The following is a 16,301-nucleotide window of genomic DNA, read 5'->3' on the forward strand; positions in this document are numbered from 1 at the left end:
TTTGGTGTAATCATCAAAATTATAAAACAAAATGGAATATTTCACAGTGAAACGACATACTGGAATTTCATAAGATACTCCTGAATGTAAACAAAATAAGGTATAAAAGGTGTTTTTTTTTTTTTTTTAAATAATAATCAACAAAACATCAAAATCAAACTTCTTTATTCCCACCAGGCTAAAATAAACATGAATGCGCTAACAATCCAGCGCATGGCAACTAATTGGAAGAAAAGAACAACAACAATTTCAGCGTTCCTTTTTGTGATGACTGTACGGGAAGCTTTGAGTGCCATTTTTAATTAAACGTAATTACATGAACACAAAGAAGTGACATCCCTCTGCGGTGCCACATTATCAGCAACGGAGACGCCATTTTAAGGCATTGGATCGCCGCGGGGAGGGCAATAGCGAGGCTGGCGGCAACTATGACAAAAATTGGCAAAACAGCCTCATAAAGATAATAATAAAAAAAAAAAACAATCAAATTGTTTTTATGTACATTGTCAATAAGAAAAAAAGTGGTGATGTCTGTTTGTAAAACTCCTCTTGTAAACCCGTAGGAGTGTCGGTAGTATATTTACACGTTGTAATGTGTTTTGGGACATAATGAATCACTAATAAGTTATAAAAACCTGTCCCTTTACAGTCATATCCTTGCATTATGCTGTAATGAAGTCATACTGGGAATTTTACTACAAAATAAGAAGATGCATTATTCACAACGAGTGAGAAATCTTTGGCTTTTGCAGTAAATTTCCGGATGAACCTAAAACACGCCATAAACATTGCAGGTGAAATGAATTTGACTTTGGCTAAACTTCTGAATGCACAAGTCCGACTGTTTGTTCGTTTTAGGTTCGTCCTAAAATGTCATCTTTTTTTTGTGAGTAGTGCATAACGCTGACTGATACCTGAATCCTGTCCCCCACTGTACAAACGTGACAGATGCATCAGCTAAGCGAATAAAGGCAAGGGAGTTTGGCAAACGTCAGTGAAGTTTATCCAGTTTGGCCTGCAGAGACTTGAAGTTGCCGATGGTGTACTGGAGGGCGGCGTTGGGGCTGAGGGACTGCAGCTCCACCAGGTAGCCGCAGATGTTGTCCAGACACACGTTGGTGAAGCGGCGTCTGAGAGAATTCGTTGGCAATTGGAATGAGAGTAAACAGACTTTTTTTTTTTGCTAAAAAAATATTATATTTTAGATTCAAGAGATAAAGATGTGTATTAACAATGAAAAACAATGTATATTTTTCTAGAATTAAGCAAAAAAAAACTTCTAATGAAAAATAGAATACGTTTAAGACTTAACGGTAGGTTGTAAAATTACGAGAGAAAAGTTATATATATTTTAGATAAAAGTAGTCCAGTCTAGATTTAAACTCATTTTAGAGAATAGTATTATATCGTTGAGAAAAAAGATAGCATATATTTATAATATTACTAGAATAAAGTTGAATATGTTTAAGAAAAAATATTCTATAATTTTGAGATTTAAAGTTTGATAATTTGGCAATACGAGAATAAAGTTGTATGCTTGAGGAAAGGGATTAAGTATATTTGAGATAAAAAGGTGTATATTTTATATCTTAATGTTGCAATGATATGCAAATAAAGCAGCATATTTTCAAAATAAAAATATATAATTTTTTATATTTAAGTTGTAATATTACAAGAAAAGTCTTATCATTTCAAATTTATAGTGATAATGTATAAAGTTGAATATTTTCAAGACTGCACATTTTCTAGATTAAAAAAAGATTTGCTGTTATTATTATGAGGGGAAAATTTTCATTTAAGTTAATACCAGAGGAAGAAAGTCGTATTTTTACAGAAAGTGAAAGAATGACATATAGATCCATAAATGTTATCAGTTTAGACAGCCAGTGCAAAAGGGACATTTGACAGACGTTTGACGCTTTGGCTCCCTCTACAGGCCAGAAGTTGAACTGCTACTAAAGCGGCTTACCTGTCATACGAGGGCACTCTGCTGGGGTCGTCCACATAACCCGTCAAAAGCACGTGGATGCACTCCACCAAGTGCAAAGGCTTCTTCAGGCGCTGCCAGTAAGGATCCTACAACGGACAAAGCTTCTAAATACTCCAATTTATTTCTTAAATGACTTAACCGTGAGTGGATGCAATTTGAGGCGTGTACCCGGGTTTTGAAAAGTTGGTCGTAGACCTCCAGAAGGCGCGGGAGCTGCACCCCGATCTCCTGCATGGTGGACGAGACCAAGCCAACATCCCAGTTGAGGCGGCACACCTCCTGCTCTAGATACTTCACCAGGAATTCTGCAAACACACAAAATTCACTTTCTACAAACATAACATGTTACACAGAGAATGTATAACAGTAGCAGGGAGTCAAACCCATGGTACGAGTCCACAGAGAGGACATGCTTGAACAAGCCACTTGTAATGACAGAAACGTTGGCAACTCGCATGGGACGAGAAATTATTATAATTATACCGCTATCAACTAAATAGCCGGCACCAAAACAAACGCTGAATGCTAACCTAGTGGAAAATATCGCGGCGTCCCCGCGTAGATCCTGCCTAGCGACACCAGCTTCAAACTGAGGGACCGCATCCTGTCCACGGGACTCATGGCCACCATGTCTGCCAGTTCTGCCGGACAAGTTGGAAGCCTCCAATCAACAAGTGATGAAAGCAAAACACAGCCTTTTATGCTTTGTAGGAATAACGACCTTTCTCTATGATTTCCTGCCAAAGCGAGTGCACCAGAATTGGATCCGAGTGTCCCGCGCAGTGAATGATGGCCAGCTTGCACTCGGACAGTTTGAAGTGGTCGGCGTATTCCCCGTAGAGCTGCACGCAGGAAGCAGATCACGTTTACAAACAACTCCCATTGCTTAAAGCAGTGTTTGATATTTGAAAAATATCACAATTTACTCATAATTTTACTTTGTGTGATTATTGGCAACCATTCTGTACTAAGAATGGCGAAAGGTGGATAAAGAAATTAATTGTACCTTCTGCCATCTAGTGCATTGTGTCTTGAAATTTTTACATGGTTCCACCTTAAAAAAATTCTTAGCTCTCCAAATATGAACTAAGATTAAAAGGGGAAGTCACCCCATGTTGGGTTTACAATAATTTTGACAATAATATGTTCTATGCAAACCCATTAGTCTAAATATGGTATTCTTGTGAATATTGTGTTAGTGGAATACGAGTTAAGCAACAAAATCCAGCATATTTTTTTTTTGATCCATCTCAGGAGGGCGGCCATTTTGCCACTTGCTGTCGGTTAAAGATGACATCAATGTTGGTCTCAGATAACAACCAATCACAGCGCAGCTTCAGAAAACAGGTGAGCTGTGATTGGACGTTGCCTGGAGCAGCAACTGTGATGTCATCATCAGTCGACAGCAAAGTGGCAAAATGGTCGCTCCCTGAGATGTATAAAAACGATTTCATAACTCATATCCACAAATGTAATATTAATCAGAATGTCATGTTTGGACTAGTGAGGTCATAATTAACATATTATTGTCAAGAAATGTTTAAGGTTGACTTCTGCTTTAAGTATTAACAATGAAAATTAATATCAACATAGCAAAAACAATGAATTTGTCGCGTGTTACCTTGGTGATGTCCATGAGATCCAAATCCAACTGAGAGATGGCGTTTTTCACCGAAGGATGATTGGAGTATTGTCGTATTAGCGTCTCCTGAATCTGGACTTGGATGCGCACCAGCTAGAAGAAAGCAGAGCGGTGCTACGTGTGTGGGCGGATTACTTCAGTCTACCAATATTTTTACATTTCAGGCAGCTATGGGAGTGATTCTTGCTCCCAAATTGGTCGGGGGCTGACAATGGTAAATGCTAAACCTACGCCGCTACTCATACTTTATTGTTAAAGAATGAAGACAATCTAAATGATACCTCCATCTTCTCCTCCAGCTCATGTAGGAACTCGCCGTCTGCCGCCTGAGCGGAGATGCAGGAGGAGCTCTTAGCGGACAAGATGGCCCGGGCCAAGTACTCCAGACGCTGCTTGAGGGAGATCTCAGTGCTGCGTGCGTGCACAGACGAGAAGAAGTACGTTGATGGCGGTACGACGACATCATCATCATCATCCAACCCGCATCATCGTTACCTGTGCATGTCAGCGAGGCGAGCCAGCACGTGGGCGGCTTTGCCAAAGCTGCGGTTCTTCTCGTAGTAGCGCCACAGCAGGTCCATGTTGTGGACCTTGCTCTGATCCTGTTTGATCATGTGCATGAGATGCTCTTCCAGGTATGGCGAATTCACCTGGACGAGAGAGGATCCAATTGGAAAAAAAATCTGTTAAAATTTTGAGCTGGCCTTCGCCTTTTTCCGGTGGCCTGTTTTGTCCACCCAATTATTTTTTAACTCTTTGACTGCCAAAAACGTTAAATAACGTTTAGTAAAATCCTATGGAGGAGTGCCAAAGACGTTAAAAGACGTGTTTCAAAACAGAGGTGAAACTAACCATTTTCTATTGTTGATTACTCAAAAACGGAATAAGGTAGAAACAAACTTTTTTTTTCTGATGAAAGATGAGAGTCCAATCTTTCATTTGGTAGTATGTGTGTTTCCATAGTCCAAACACATAATTTTCTGTGGACCTTGAAAGATCAGTCAAAATGCTTAAATCGGCTGGCACCCACGGCATCCCTTTTCTGAAAACGTCTGGCAGTCAAAGAGTTAACTATCAAAGTAGTGCCACCAAGTAAAACACACGGTACCTCTAGCAGCTTGTCGGTCAGATCGGCCTGAATTAACCAGTTATACAAGGCGATGTGAAACAGCTCATCTTGAGACCTCTGAGCCAGACTGAAGATCTGCTCAAACTGCAGTGGAAAGAGGTTGTCATTTAAAAAAAAATAAAAAAATAAAAAATGCAGAAAATGTACAGAATCAACAATCCATCCCTCACTCACATGGGATGTGGCTTCCTCGTTACTCAGCATGTTGGGGTCCGAGGTGAGGACAGGAGGCCCTGGCTGCTTTGGCACGCTGGGGGACTGAGGGGCCGCTTTGCTTTGGTTCACCAGCTCCTGCATGGTGTCCGTGATGCATTTATAACAGGATAGCCTGCAGGCGGGGATGGGAAAATGTCAGCGACAAAAGCCGTCATCAACAACTCATTGTCGGTTATTGCAGTATTTAGTTGTGAGTTTTTGGTTGTTTTGACTCTTGGCTTGTTAATGACTTGACATTGTTTGTGTTAATGCTAGGATGCTAGTGCTCATTTGTGATGTCACGTCGATGTGTGCTAGCGTACTATTTAGGCTAATATACTATTTAAGAGCGTCATGTGAAGGTGGATTTGTTTGTGGTGAATAATTTAAGTGATAAATGCATCATTTTATGTAAAACGGGTAAATCGTGTGCATGCTAGTGTCGATACTGTACGGGTCTCTTCATTCTCAGTACTTTTCTGCCATCTTGTGGCCTCTATACGCAATTACGGTACAATATTGAGGGCATTTCCGCGACACTAGTAGATACATTTCACAGGAAGAAAAAAATCTGCCATGACGCGCTGCCACATTAGATGAACTGCGCTACAGTGAGGGAACACTGAAATAACGATATTGTCTCGATTTATTAACAAATCTTGGTTGTACATTAAGCTACTATTCTCTTTTATGAACGTCAACAGGTGATACAGGTGCCTAGTAAAAAAAAAAGAGCATTTAATTGTTCTGCCTGTCACTATATATTACTTTATGGATAAACGGCCTCATCAAACCATTTTAGGCTCAATAAAAGGGAAATGGGCTAATTTTATGACCAATCTTACCTTTCCTGGAAGGCCAGCTGTCCCACCTGGTCCTCCTCAGGCTCTCCATTTTTGTAAAAATGAGGGCCCAGCCTCTGGGGGTCCTTCTTGTCAGCCGCCGTGAGGCAGAGCTCCAGGACGCCCTCGTAGAAGCGCACTGAGATACGGGACATTTTGCGTCAATTCAACACAAGGGCGGTCGTGAGCGGTGACAACGGAGGTCACACGCTACCTTGTCTGTACTGGGAGCAAACCAGTGGCAGGTCGGTGTGTTGGCTGATCTGCTGGTAGAGACGCAGTGACTCTCGCAGGGTTCTCTCTTTATCGAGCTTGTTCTGGATCTGCTTGGAGCTCTGCAGCAACTCGTTAGCCTTAGTGGAAGAACATCAACATTTGAAACCCCCCAAAACGTGCATGAAGCGACATTTTTTTTTTGTTGCGCACTACTTGTCAACAACCAGCAGAGGGCGACAACTACGTCAGACCCGACCAGCTGTCAACCCGAACAGTAAACAAGAAAAGCTCATTTTAAATCTACTGGCTCTGCCGTGTACTTTGGAGCAGACGCTGTCATCTGTGCTGTAGATCAGCGGGCAGACGTCCCGCAGGTGATTGCTGATGGCGTCCACAGAGGCGTTATCTTTGATGTAGACATTAATGAGCGCCGTGACCAGCGCTCCCGAAAGCTCCTTCCCATGGATCACCACATCCTTGAAACTTGCTCCCTTCATCTGCTCCTGAAAATCCTACAAAGATTTGGTCATGTGAGATATTACGAGAGCGATAGAGTACAAGCGTACGTGGGGGTGTTTGTGTCAATTCTAACCTTGGGCAGTTCTGACATTATGAGGCTAAACTGATGATCGCAAAGAAGCTTCCACAGGGCCAGCGTCTGATAAGAGCGATGTACTAGCGCCTGGATGCTCTGCAGGGACACTTTCTCATAGACCTGAGCCTTGCCTGGAAACAACAATTATACATTCTGGTAAGACAAAGTGTTTGAAAAGCAAACGGTCCAGATTCTCCAAACTCACTGTGATACTTCCTCTGAAGCTCCTGCTGGACCTGCTGAGAGCTGGCGCCGTCTGGCCGCATAAATCCCAGCAGTCTTTGTTGCAGGTTGCCAGGAGAACTGAAGCTAGAAAAGGGATCACAATCAACATAATGAGTATGTCCACAAGACATTTTTCTTTAACTCTTTGACTGCCAGACGTTTTCAGAAAAGGGATGCCGTGGGTGCCAGTCGATTTAAGCATTTTGACTGATCTTTCAAGGTCCACAGAAAATTATGTGTTTGGACTATGGAAACACACATTCTACCAAATGAAAGATTGGACTCTCATCTTTCATCAGAAAAAAAAGTTTGTTTCTACCTTATTCCGTTTTTCAGTAATCAACAATAGAAAATGGTTAGTTTCACCTCTGTTTTGAAACAAACGTCTTTTAACGTCTTTGGCACTCCTCCATAGGATTTTACTAAACGTTATTTAACGTTTTTGGCAGTCAAAGAGTTAAGTATATTTTGAAGTTTACCCAGTAGTTACCGTAGGATATCACTCTAGGTGTGCAAAAGTAAAATGTTGACTTCCATGTCTTACCTTGCGCCGCTGAGAGAGGAGGGACTGAACTGAGAGTTTTTGTCCAGAAACTCCTTCAAATTGTAGAGCTCCAGAAGGACCGATTCCAGATGAAAAGAAGCAACGCTGCTTTCCAGCTGTGATGATGACATTGATGAGGAAGAGTGTTTTAGGAGCGTTGATTAGACATCGTGAGCAGTTTTCAAAGGAACGTATCATGAAAGTTGAATTCTTGCCTGCATCTAATAATGTATGTGTACATGGTTAAATTAATTATCAATTATTTTCAGAATCGATTTTTTGGAGTAATTGGATACAAATTAATTTTGCATTAATACTGTACAAAAAATTTACATGTGAGGCCCATCTATTATTATTTTTTTTTAGCACTTGTCAGTCTTCAGAAGTCTCAAATTAACCAAACCAAATATCAAAATTGATAGAAACATGGTCTACGTATCTAGAATTTTTTAACCTAATTCTGGTTACTTAATTCTGTCTGTTAGCGAGAGCCACTACATCGTGATAACTTACATTGATGTTTCTGCATTTGGCAATTTATTATTATATTATATTATTAGTATGGGATTTTTTTTAATGGGCTTTAGGTGAACTGATGAATACACACACACACTCACCCACATAAAAAAAAAAAATATATATATATATATATATTTTATATATATATATATATATATATATATATATGTGTGTATATGTATATATATGTATGTATATTTAAAAAAAATAATAATAAAAAAAAAACATTTTTTTTTTTTAATTTATTTGTTTTTTTTTTAAAAAAGGAGAGCAATGATGATGTCAAATCGAATGAACAATACTGAGCTCTCCTGGAGAAAAAAAAAAAATCTCAAGTCTCAAATTGACCACAAAAAGTCGCTAGATGTGATGCTACTCATTTTTTTTCTTTTTTCTAATAGTCACTAAAGGAGTGGAAAAGCTGCTGAGTAATTTCAAACAGTGTGCCAAGTAATTGCTAAGTGCGCTGTATAATTCTTTCTTCTTTGTGTATTATGATGGAAGATTATCAGAGCATCACTGGGAAATTAACATTTTGAGAGAAAAACAAAAAGCAAAATCATTCTTACAATACTGACAGTCTGACTTCCTTTGCTGATAGTTTTCTCCGCTGCTAGGCTCCCATCCCAAATGCTCCTGTTTGGAGAAGCCAGCGTGGAAGGAAGAATGAATCCACACTGGTTTGTGACATGCTGACGCCATATAATGGTGATTATCGGGTGGGGGGGGGGGGTCGGACATACTCACCCGAGAACACGAGCAAAGTAGACACAGATGCCGTTGTGCTTCCCGGAGAAAATCACCTCTGGGCCAACGGACATTGGGGTAATGGGGGCGGACCCGGATTGCATTAAAGCAAAGGGCGTGGCCAGGGGTGGGGGCAAAAAGCCTGGCGGATGGGACAAATTAATCATACAGTACTAAAAGTTCTACCTGCAACGCAGCCAGATTGAGCAAGAACTAACCAGGTGCTGGAGAGCTCATCATGGGTCCAACATTGCTGGGTTGTGACATAGCAGCAGGAAATCTCATCTGTGCCTCTCCTCCATATCTGATGACACAAACATACATTTTAACAATACAGGGGGGGGGGGTTCTGGTTAATTGTATCTTCTGCGTTATCAAACCTGAAGAAGGCTCTGGTGGCCCACTGCGAGACCTCTCTGTTACAAGCGGCGTTAGAACAAGCCAGGATCAAGGCTGTAGCGCAGGCCTGCTCCTCCTAAACAGACGCATAAATAAATTTAAACAGATTCAGGGAGCATAATGGTTTCCCGTGTCAAGGAATGGAAGTTTTTACCCGGTGCAGCTTGAAGAAGCGCTCGATCTCCTCGCTCTCTCCTCCCGCGCAGCTCACCAGCAGGTGACGGAGCTGCTCCACGGGACTGAGTTTATGGAAGATGTGACTCCCCTACCGAAGAGCGACAATCTTGCTGTTAGTTAGCATTCTGAACCGGGACTTGACTTTGCGTCTCGTGCGGAAAGAGGCGTGAAACCTTTGCTGAAAGGAGGACAAATTTCTGCGGGGCGACGCTGTGCTGCAGGACCACCACGGGCGAGTCGCTGACAGGGATCAGGTCCTTGTTCAGGGGAGTGCAAATCTTGCCTGGCCTCTCCTCGTCGATGGCGCTTATAGCCCAGGTGTGTCCATCAATATTAGAAATCATCTGCAGGGAAAATAGCCTTTATTAAATACGACCAAAATTTTTTTTCGTAAAGTAATTTTTTTTTTTTTTAATAAATTAAAATGCTGTAAAACCCCGTTAATTCACAGTTCAGCATTTGCAATATATTTTTTTTTAAACAGCCCCCATTTTTTTTAGCTACTTCATTCATGTTTTACTTTTACACAACCTGGTGGAATCGACTGTCATTTGCATAGCAGAGGAGGGAAATGTTTTCTTCAGATGGAACCCCGAGGCAGCAGATGATAAAAATGAAAACAACAGAGGCCCCAGAATTGAACCATGGGGAACACCATACGACAGTGCTCGACGTCGAGCAACCGAGGCTAACACAAAAAGGTTTTTTGACACTGCAGTTAAATACAACAAAACAAGTAAAACCGTGTAGCCTTTGCAGTTACAATTCTCCTGGACTCCCGAGCATTTATTATTGTGTGTAAATGTTATTCAGCGAAGTATTACATTATAAGATTTAAGTTAGTGGTGGTAGAACTGCTTAGCTGATCCCACCTGAGTCTCCATCAAAGGCTTCTTGAATGGGAAAGAGTCATGGTTGATGCACCACAGAAGGTCGTTGTCCTCCATCTCAGAAGCCGCCATCAGCAAAATGCCTGCCGGGATTATCCAGAATGATCAAAGATTCTCGATAAAGAAAAGCCGGTAATGTTCAGGGTTAGAGCTGTCAAAATTAAATCGATTAATCGACAAGTAATCAATTATCAAATTAATCAACTACTTTAATAATCGAGTAATTGTTTGGAGCCATTATTTAATTTAAAATTGTCCAAATCCTCTGATTTTAACATATCAACAGTAATTGTTCACTGATTTCTGTAGTCCTTCATGAAAGAAGATTATCTTTTGTGTTTAATCAAAATACGGCATTTGCAAACATCCGTTTTTACTTTATTAACCAGTGATTGGTGTTTATTTTGTACTTCGTATTCATAAAGTAATAAAAAAAAAAAAAGTGGATTGATGTTGTACCATGTTACCGGTTCGGTCATTGTTTTCCAAACAGCAATCAGAGGGAAAAAATGCTTTGTAAAACATTTGAATGGAAAAATAAAACGAATCAGTCGGTTAATCAATTGAATAATTGGATAGATCAATCGATTCTAAAAATATTAGATGGTGACAGGGTTTACCTTTACTGTGCAGCGCCTTGTGGACCTTGGCGGGTTTCTGCAGCGTGGACGACGCCGAGAAGCCCGGCGGTAGACGGACGTGAATCAAAGAGAGCAGGGTGGGTCGGGGTGGCATGTGCCTTAGTTGAGGAGGCGCAAAAGGCGTAGTGCAGAAGTACAGACGTACACCTGTGGAATTAAAAATAATAAAATAATAATACCAGGAGTGTAAACATGATGTGTAACGTACACCTGCCACAATATTTGGCCTACATGCACACATACAATCAGGTGTAAACCCTTGCCGTTCTAACGAGCCATTTCTTGAATCTGCATCTTCAACCGTTAAGTCGTTGAGAGGCTTTTGTTCGAGGTGTGCGTCGCTCATACAATATCAATGGAATGTGGGTGCGTGACGTCTCCAAGTCAAATGTGTGTGCGTGAATGGGCATTTTTCTTAAAGGGACAGTAAGATACTTTTAGTTTATGTTGATTATGGTTAACTTCCACATTTCTTGACCGATTCCAGTCGTTTGAATTTTAAAGCCCATTTACAAGAGTCAGCAGTCCCATCCCAAATTTGCGCGGGAATTTTTCTAGTTTTTCTCTTTACCTGCATGTGTCACAGCAAGCAGGTGGCAGTCGGATGACTCCGATCGGCTTATCACAGAGATATGCACGATGGGCTTGAAGACAGAACGATCGATTGTCCTGCATGGGAGTATGTCAAAAATTAGCATCAGATTCCTTGTGTTTCAAACATAGGGATAAAAGATGAACTAAAAGGAACTCAGTGTGGAGATACCTGGCTATGTTTCCGGCAGCTGTAACAATGCTATTTTGAGACATGGTGGCCACGCGACTCATAGACTGTCCATCAGCACCCAGGTCATACACCTAACAGACGCAAATGAACTAAATTAAAATCTGTGAATTTTATTTGTGGGAAAAAAAAAAACAAAAAAAAAAACACACATTCTGTCCTATAAACAGGGATGTGATTTGACCAAAGTGAAATGATCTGAAAATTTAGCCGGGGATCTGGGGGCCGCTGGCACCCAGCTCGGTCCAGGGCAGTGCCCTGGTGGGGGGACCCCCGCAGCTCATGGGTTTTCCGTGTTTTTAAGTACTTTCAATGCACTCACATGACAAAAAAATAGACAAAACAACAGCATAAATTTTCAATGTATATTGAACTATCCCATATAAAATGGCAGTTTTAGTCAACTCAAAATCAGTCACATTCAAAAACATTGGACTGCCTTTGCTTTTAAAAACTATCACTGAGAATATCATCATATCTAACTAATGTGATTACTAAGTTAACACATAAATAATGTTGAAGAGTTAAAATTTCATGAACAAATAATTGTATCATGACCAAATGAAAAGTAACTCATATTAGAGCATACCACAAATGTCTTTGTTATAGCAGAAGATGTTATCTGTCGGAGTCATGTGCATACACAATGAACTACAAAAAAAAATAAAAAATAAAAAATAAATCTGATTTTTTTTTGGGGGGATAAAAAAGCGGAATTCCGCAAATTAGCGGAAAAATCACATCCCTGTATAAAGGTTTTAGGCTACACACACACACACACACACAACATAATTACGGTAATACCTGTAGGACTCCTTTCTCTGAGCGTGTGAAGAGCGTGTTGCGGGAGTTGTCCACAGCGATCTGCACAATTGGGTCTGGGAAGCAGGAAAAACGGTACGGTATGAATAAACGCCAACTTATTTCCTCGGTGTAGGAATCCCACGTGCTTACCGTCCTCAGAGAAAGAGAACTGGAGCACAGAGGGGACGAGGAAGGACAGGGAGCTCTTGGAGTGGTTGATCTTGCTGCAGCGCTGACTCAGCCAACCCGCCTCTGCCTGGTAGGCGATCTCGTACAGGCAGCCGTCCTTGCCCGCCATGAAGATGCGCCCCAGGTCGGTGGAGGTCACCGAGAGGATGTGGGTGTTGTCGGTGGGGATGGAGAAAAGGGGGTCCGGCAGCAGCTGCATGCCGCCCGACATGCTGTCGTTCAGCCCTGGAACGCAGACATACGGAAGATGGGATGATACATTAAGACAGTAAAAAATAAAATTAAAAAGATATACGTTATGGAAAATTTAATTTTTAATTACTTCTATACAAATCCTTGTGTATGAAGTGACTGCCTCGTCATCAAGTACACAACCAAGTAAATATGAAAATATGTCTAAGTATTTTGTAAGAGGAGAATTTGTTTTTCCTAATGAAGTAGTAGTTTCACATGAACAGTTTTCGAATAATTATGAGGGGGAAATTACAGCATTTTTGGGGAATGAATTTGTGATATGAGGAAAGCATTTATTTATTCAACAACAAAAAAAGGGCCAATAATTTTACGTCATTTTTATTCATGTAAAATTGGTAGTTTTTCCAAGAGGCAAACTATTTTACTTAAATTAAATTGTAATTTTATGAGAAAAAAGTAATAATTTTCCATGAGTCATAATTACAATTATAAAAAAAAAAATCTAAATTTTCCATGATTAAAATATTAAGTTTATGAAAAAAACCAAACACGAATTTTGCACGATCAATGTAATAACTAACAGAGGGAAAAAAAACATTTCAAAATATTTTTAAAGGGGTAGTTTTAGGAGGAAAAAAAGTCCTAATGTTACACAATTAAAGTCACAATTTTATCGACAAAGTTACAACTTGACCTTATCAAAGTCATAATATTGTATTGCGAAAAAAAACAAAAACGTTTTACATTATTAAAGCAGTCATTTTCTTACATAAAAGGCCACAGTTTTAAATGAGAAAATACAACAAGAAAAAATATTACAACTTAATTTTCTGAAGAAAAGGGTCTAATTTGACATGATTACCTTGTCTTACTTTCCATTTGCCACAAACAGCCCCTACAACTGAATGTGAGAAGTGGATATTAAGCTTTCTGTAATTTTTTATCCTTTATCTATGTATCAAGACACCTGGGAGACCTAAAATGTGAAAACTATTACATTCTCTAAAGGTGAAGTTACTTAAAATTGCTCCCAAAATATACACATGATTCTGATAACCGTGAACCAATCCAGGTTTTTCTGCCGATGAAACCCTTACTGACAACATTCCAAACTCACCAGCATGGCCCTTTGGGAAGCTCACTCCCAGGATGACCACATCCACAGACGTAGCCAACACAAGGAGGTAATGGATGTGAGGCTGTAAAATTCCTGGGAAAATAACAAAAAGTAAACACCTTGTTGAAAAAGGTCACAAAGTGTACTGTGCACACATACCTTGCTTTGGTTTCACCAGCCCGACTGCCAGAATGGTTTCGATGAGGCCGTCAAAGTAGGCCACGTCTCCCCTGTGAGGCATATTACCACTAAATCACATGTCGGTTGCACATTTCAGTCACTCACTGATGCGATTGTACTCACCCGTCCTCATAATTCCACATGAAAATGTCATTGTCAATCGTGAGCCATGCACGAGAAATCTCGGGAAAAACTCCCATCATGCAGTTGAACTGCATATCTACGTATCATGTTCAGAGGAAATACAGACGTCTTCATTTTTTTTTAAAGCCCAATTTAGCATAATCACATTAAATGTTTCATACACCAGTTTTATTATTTGTTAAAGATATCTATTGACATTTCCCTGACACATGAAGGATACGGCTGAATTGCTCAACCAGCTCCGGTGGCAGCGGGACTCTGCGCACAGCGCTGAGCTCTGGCAAGTTGGGCACGCTGAGTAAACCTGGTCCTTGGAGAGGATAGTCCATGTCGGACACTCCAGAAAGGGACGGTATATCTAATAGCACAGGCATCATGTTAACATTTGGCACAAAAATAACAACAAAAATGAATTGCATTGAATCACATTCCTTAAATATTTAATGGGGAACATTAAGCAACTTGGCACCAGTTTCCTTTGACTTCTCTTCAGAAATTGTTATCCATCCATACGGTATAACTGTATATGACTTTCTCCCACCACTGTCAAATGTGCATTAAGTTTTTAATTATGTTCTTACAGCCATTACCTTTGTCGTGCTTGTCTCTAATTTTCTAATCTACTGAAATAACTATCTTACTCACTTCCTCTTGTCCATGTTTAGTGTGGTGTAGCACAGTTGTTTTTTTTAAGTGATAACTTCCCTCTAAACGAGGGTGCATACATACAAATGCCCAGTGGTGGAAGTAATACAGTAGTAACACATTTTAATGTATTTAAATAGAGAATATTTATAGTCTTTTTCGTACAACTATTTACTTTTACTCCCAAATTTTACTCCTTTGCCCACCAGGTGCTTTTAGCAGTAACTTACTATGAGAGGGCACGCTGAGGAGCTCCGACAAGTCTGGGAAGCAGCGGTCATCTTGCAGGTGTCTGTCGACGAGCCGGGCCGAGCTATCGAGTGCTTCGGCAAGAGCAGCGGAGGGGCTGCTGGGTCCGGCGCTGGATGGCATGATTTCAAGACTGCCACTGGCCGACAAAACTACCCGGATCAAAAAATGTTTAGTCACACGAAAACATGGAATAATACGTTACGAACGTCACTTAAGGTTTAAATTTGAGTTTACGTGAGTGACGTCAAACTAGTTAGAACAAGTTGATGAGTAGTTCGCTGTTTGCTAGGAATCCTGGCATGCGTATTAGCATTGAGGCTAAAGGCTAGCGTAGCTTAAATGTAAATAGTCGCCAGTTTGAGCTAGCTCATCATCTTACCCGAAAGGAAATGATGCCGCCTGTGTAGTGAATTATTCCTCCAACTTCAGTTAGTTTAGTAAGAAATTAAAGGAATCGAAGGAAGGTAAATTATATAAAATCGGTAGATACAAAACAGGTTGCCCGCCAACCTCATTCGCGACCACCTCCGAGGTCAAAGGTTTTGCTTCCGGAACGTAAAAAAAAGGTTATCTAGCGGGGATTTTTATTGTTAAAAGAAAAAAAAAACGTTTTAAATATAATTTATAATCAATTCGGGGAAAAAAAGACCGAAGAAGAAAATGTTTATTCTGCTCATTTGAGTTTAACAAAAAAAAAAAAAAAAAAAAATATATATATATATATATATATATATATATATATATATATATATATACATAATATCAATTCTACGGCGGTCCAGAGGGTCCAATCATCATCAAACGCGATTATAAACAGACTCGGCACTGGCCTTTTTCCAAACAGTCTTTCATCCGATAATGTCTTAGTAAATTTTGAAATACAAAACACATGACACATTTTATTCATTTATGATCACATTTAGCAGGACAGTGAGTTAATAGTTAAGTCTGTCTCTCAGTTGAGGCGTTCAAAACTCCTGTGTGGGCTTTCACTTTCTTTGTATAATTTTACATCTTATGATGCTCAATGCTTTTTTTTTTAACAACCAGACGTGATTTTTATCTTCCACGATTAAAAAAAAAAAAGTAAAGCACAGTGGAAATTGGTTCGCTTCTGGAAGACTGAATTGGTGTGGATGCTCGTTTTTCAATAAGTGCCCTGTTAAGTCAAATTTATTTATACAGCCCTTAATCACAAGTCTCAAAGAAGGGATTCATAGGCCTATGGTTGACAAATATTATC

General features: G+C 40.0%; 1 protein-coding gene across 2 annotated transcripts; it reads right to left on the reverse strand.

The window, feature by feature from the left end:
• Nucleotides 1–148: 148 nt before the first annotated feature.
• Nucleotides 149–15,592, reverse strand: nup155 (nucleoporin 155). 2 transcript variants are annotated; one of them, XM_077586251.1, is made up of 34 exons: nt 15,438–15,592; nt 15,037–15,207; nt 14,382–14,519; nt 14,141–14,237; nt 13,997–14,067; nt 13,838–13,930; nt 12,487–12,750; nt 12,337–12,410; nt 11,515–11,606; nt 11,323–11,420; nt 10,731–10,898; nt 10,093–10,193; nt 9,394–9,564; nt 9,198–9,308; nt 9,025–9,119; nt 8,863–8,948; nt 8,645–8,786; nt 8,476–8,533; nt 7,379–7,494; nt 6,815–6,918; nt 6,607–6,740; nt 6,335–6,526; nt 6,013–6,151; nt 5,802–5,937; nt 4,936–5,089; nt 4,741–4,845; nt 4,128–4,282; nt 3,914–4,043; nt 3,612–3,725; nt 2,712–2,832; nt 2,521–2,631; nt 2,159–2,295; nt 1,970–2,076; nt 149–1,130 (listed from the first exon to the last, which is right to left on the reverse strand). In XM_077586251.1, the coding sequence occupies exons 2-34, from the start codon at nt 15,176–15,178 to the stop codon at nt 992–994; spliced, it is 4,095 nt and encodes a 1,364-aa protein (XP_077442377.1). In that variant the 5' UTR covers nt 15,179–15,207; nt 15,438–15,592; the 3' UTR covers nt 149–991. The 2 variants fall into 2 exon arrangements, with proteins under 2 accessions (XP_077442377.1, XP_077442376.1); XM_077586250.1 differs by having other exon boundaries at nt 8,467–8,533.
• Nucleotides 15,593–16,301: the final 709 nt, after the last annotated feature.

Source organism: Vanacampus margaritifer, chromosome 14 (genome assembly GCF_051991255.1).
Source record: "Vanacampus margaritifer isolate UIUO_Vmar chromosome 14, RoL_Vmar_1.0, whole genome shotgun sequence".
Classification (NCBI taxonomy): domain Eukaryota; kingdom Metazoa; phylum Chordata; class Actinopteri; order Syngnathiformes; family Syngnathidae; genus Vanacampus; species Vanacampus margaritifer.

Bases quoted from the DNA above. Each gene is read 5' to 3' on its own strand.
- nup155 (XM_077586250.1), bottom strand. From the start codon at position 15,178: ATGCCATCCAGCGCCGGACCCAGCAGCCCCTCCGCTGCTCTTGCCGAA. The intron at 12,411-12,486 runs GTAAGCACGTGG...CCTGCTTCCCAG, and splicing joins GTTCTCTTTCTCTGAGGACG to ACCCAATTGTGCAGATCGCT. The intron at 10,194-10,730 runs GTAAACCCTGTC...TAATCCCGGCAG, and splicing joins CAAGGCGCTGCACAGTAAAG to GCATTTTGCTGATGGCGGCT.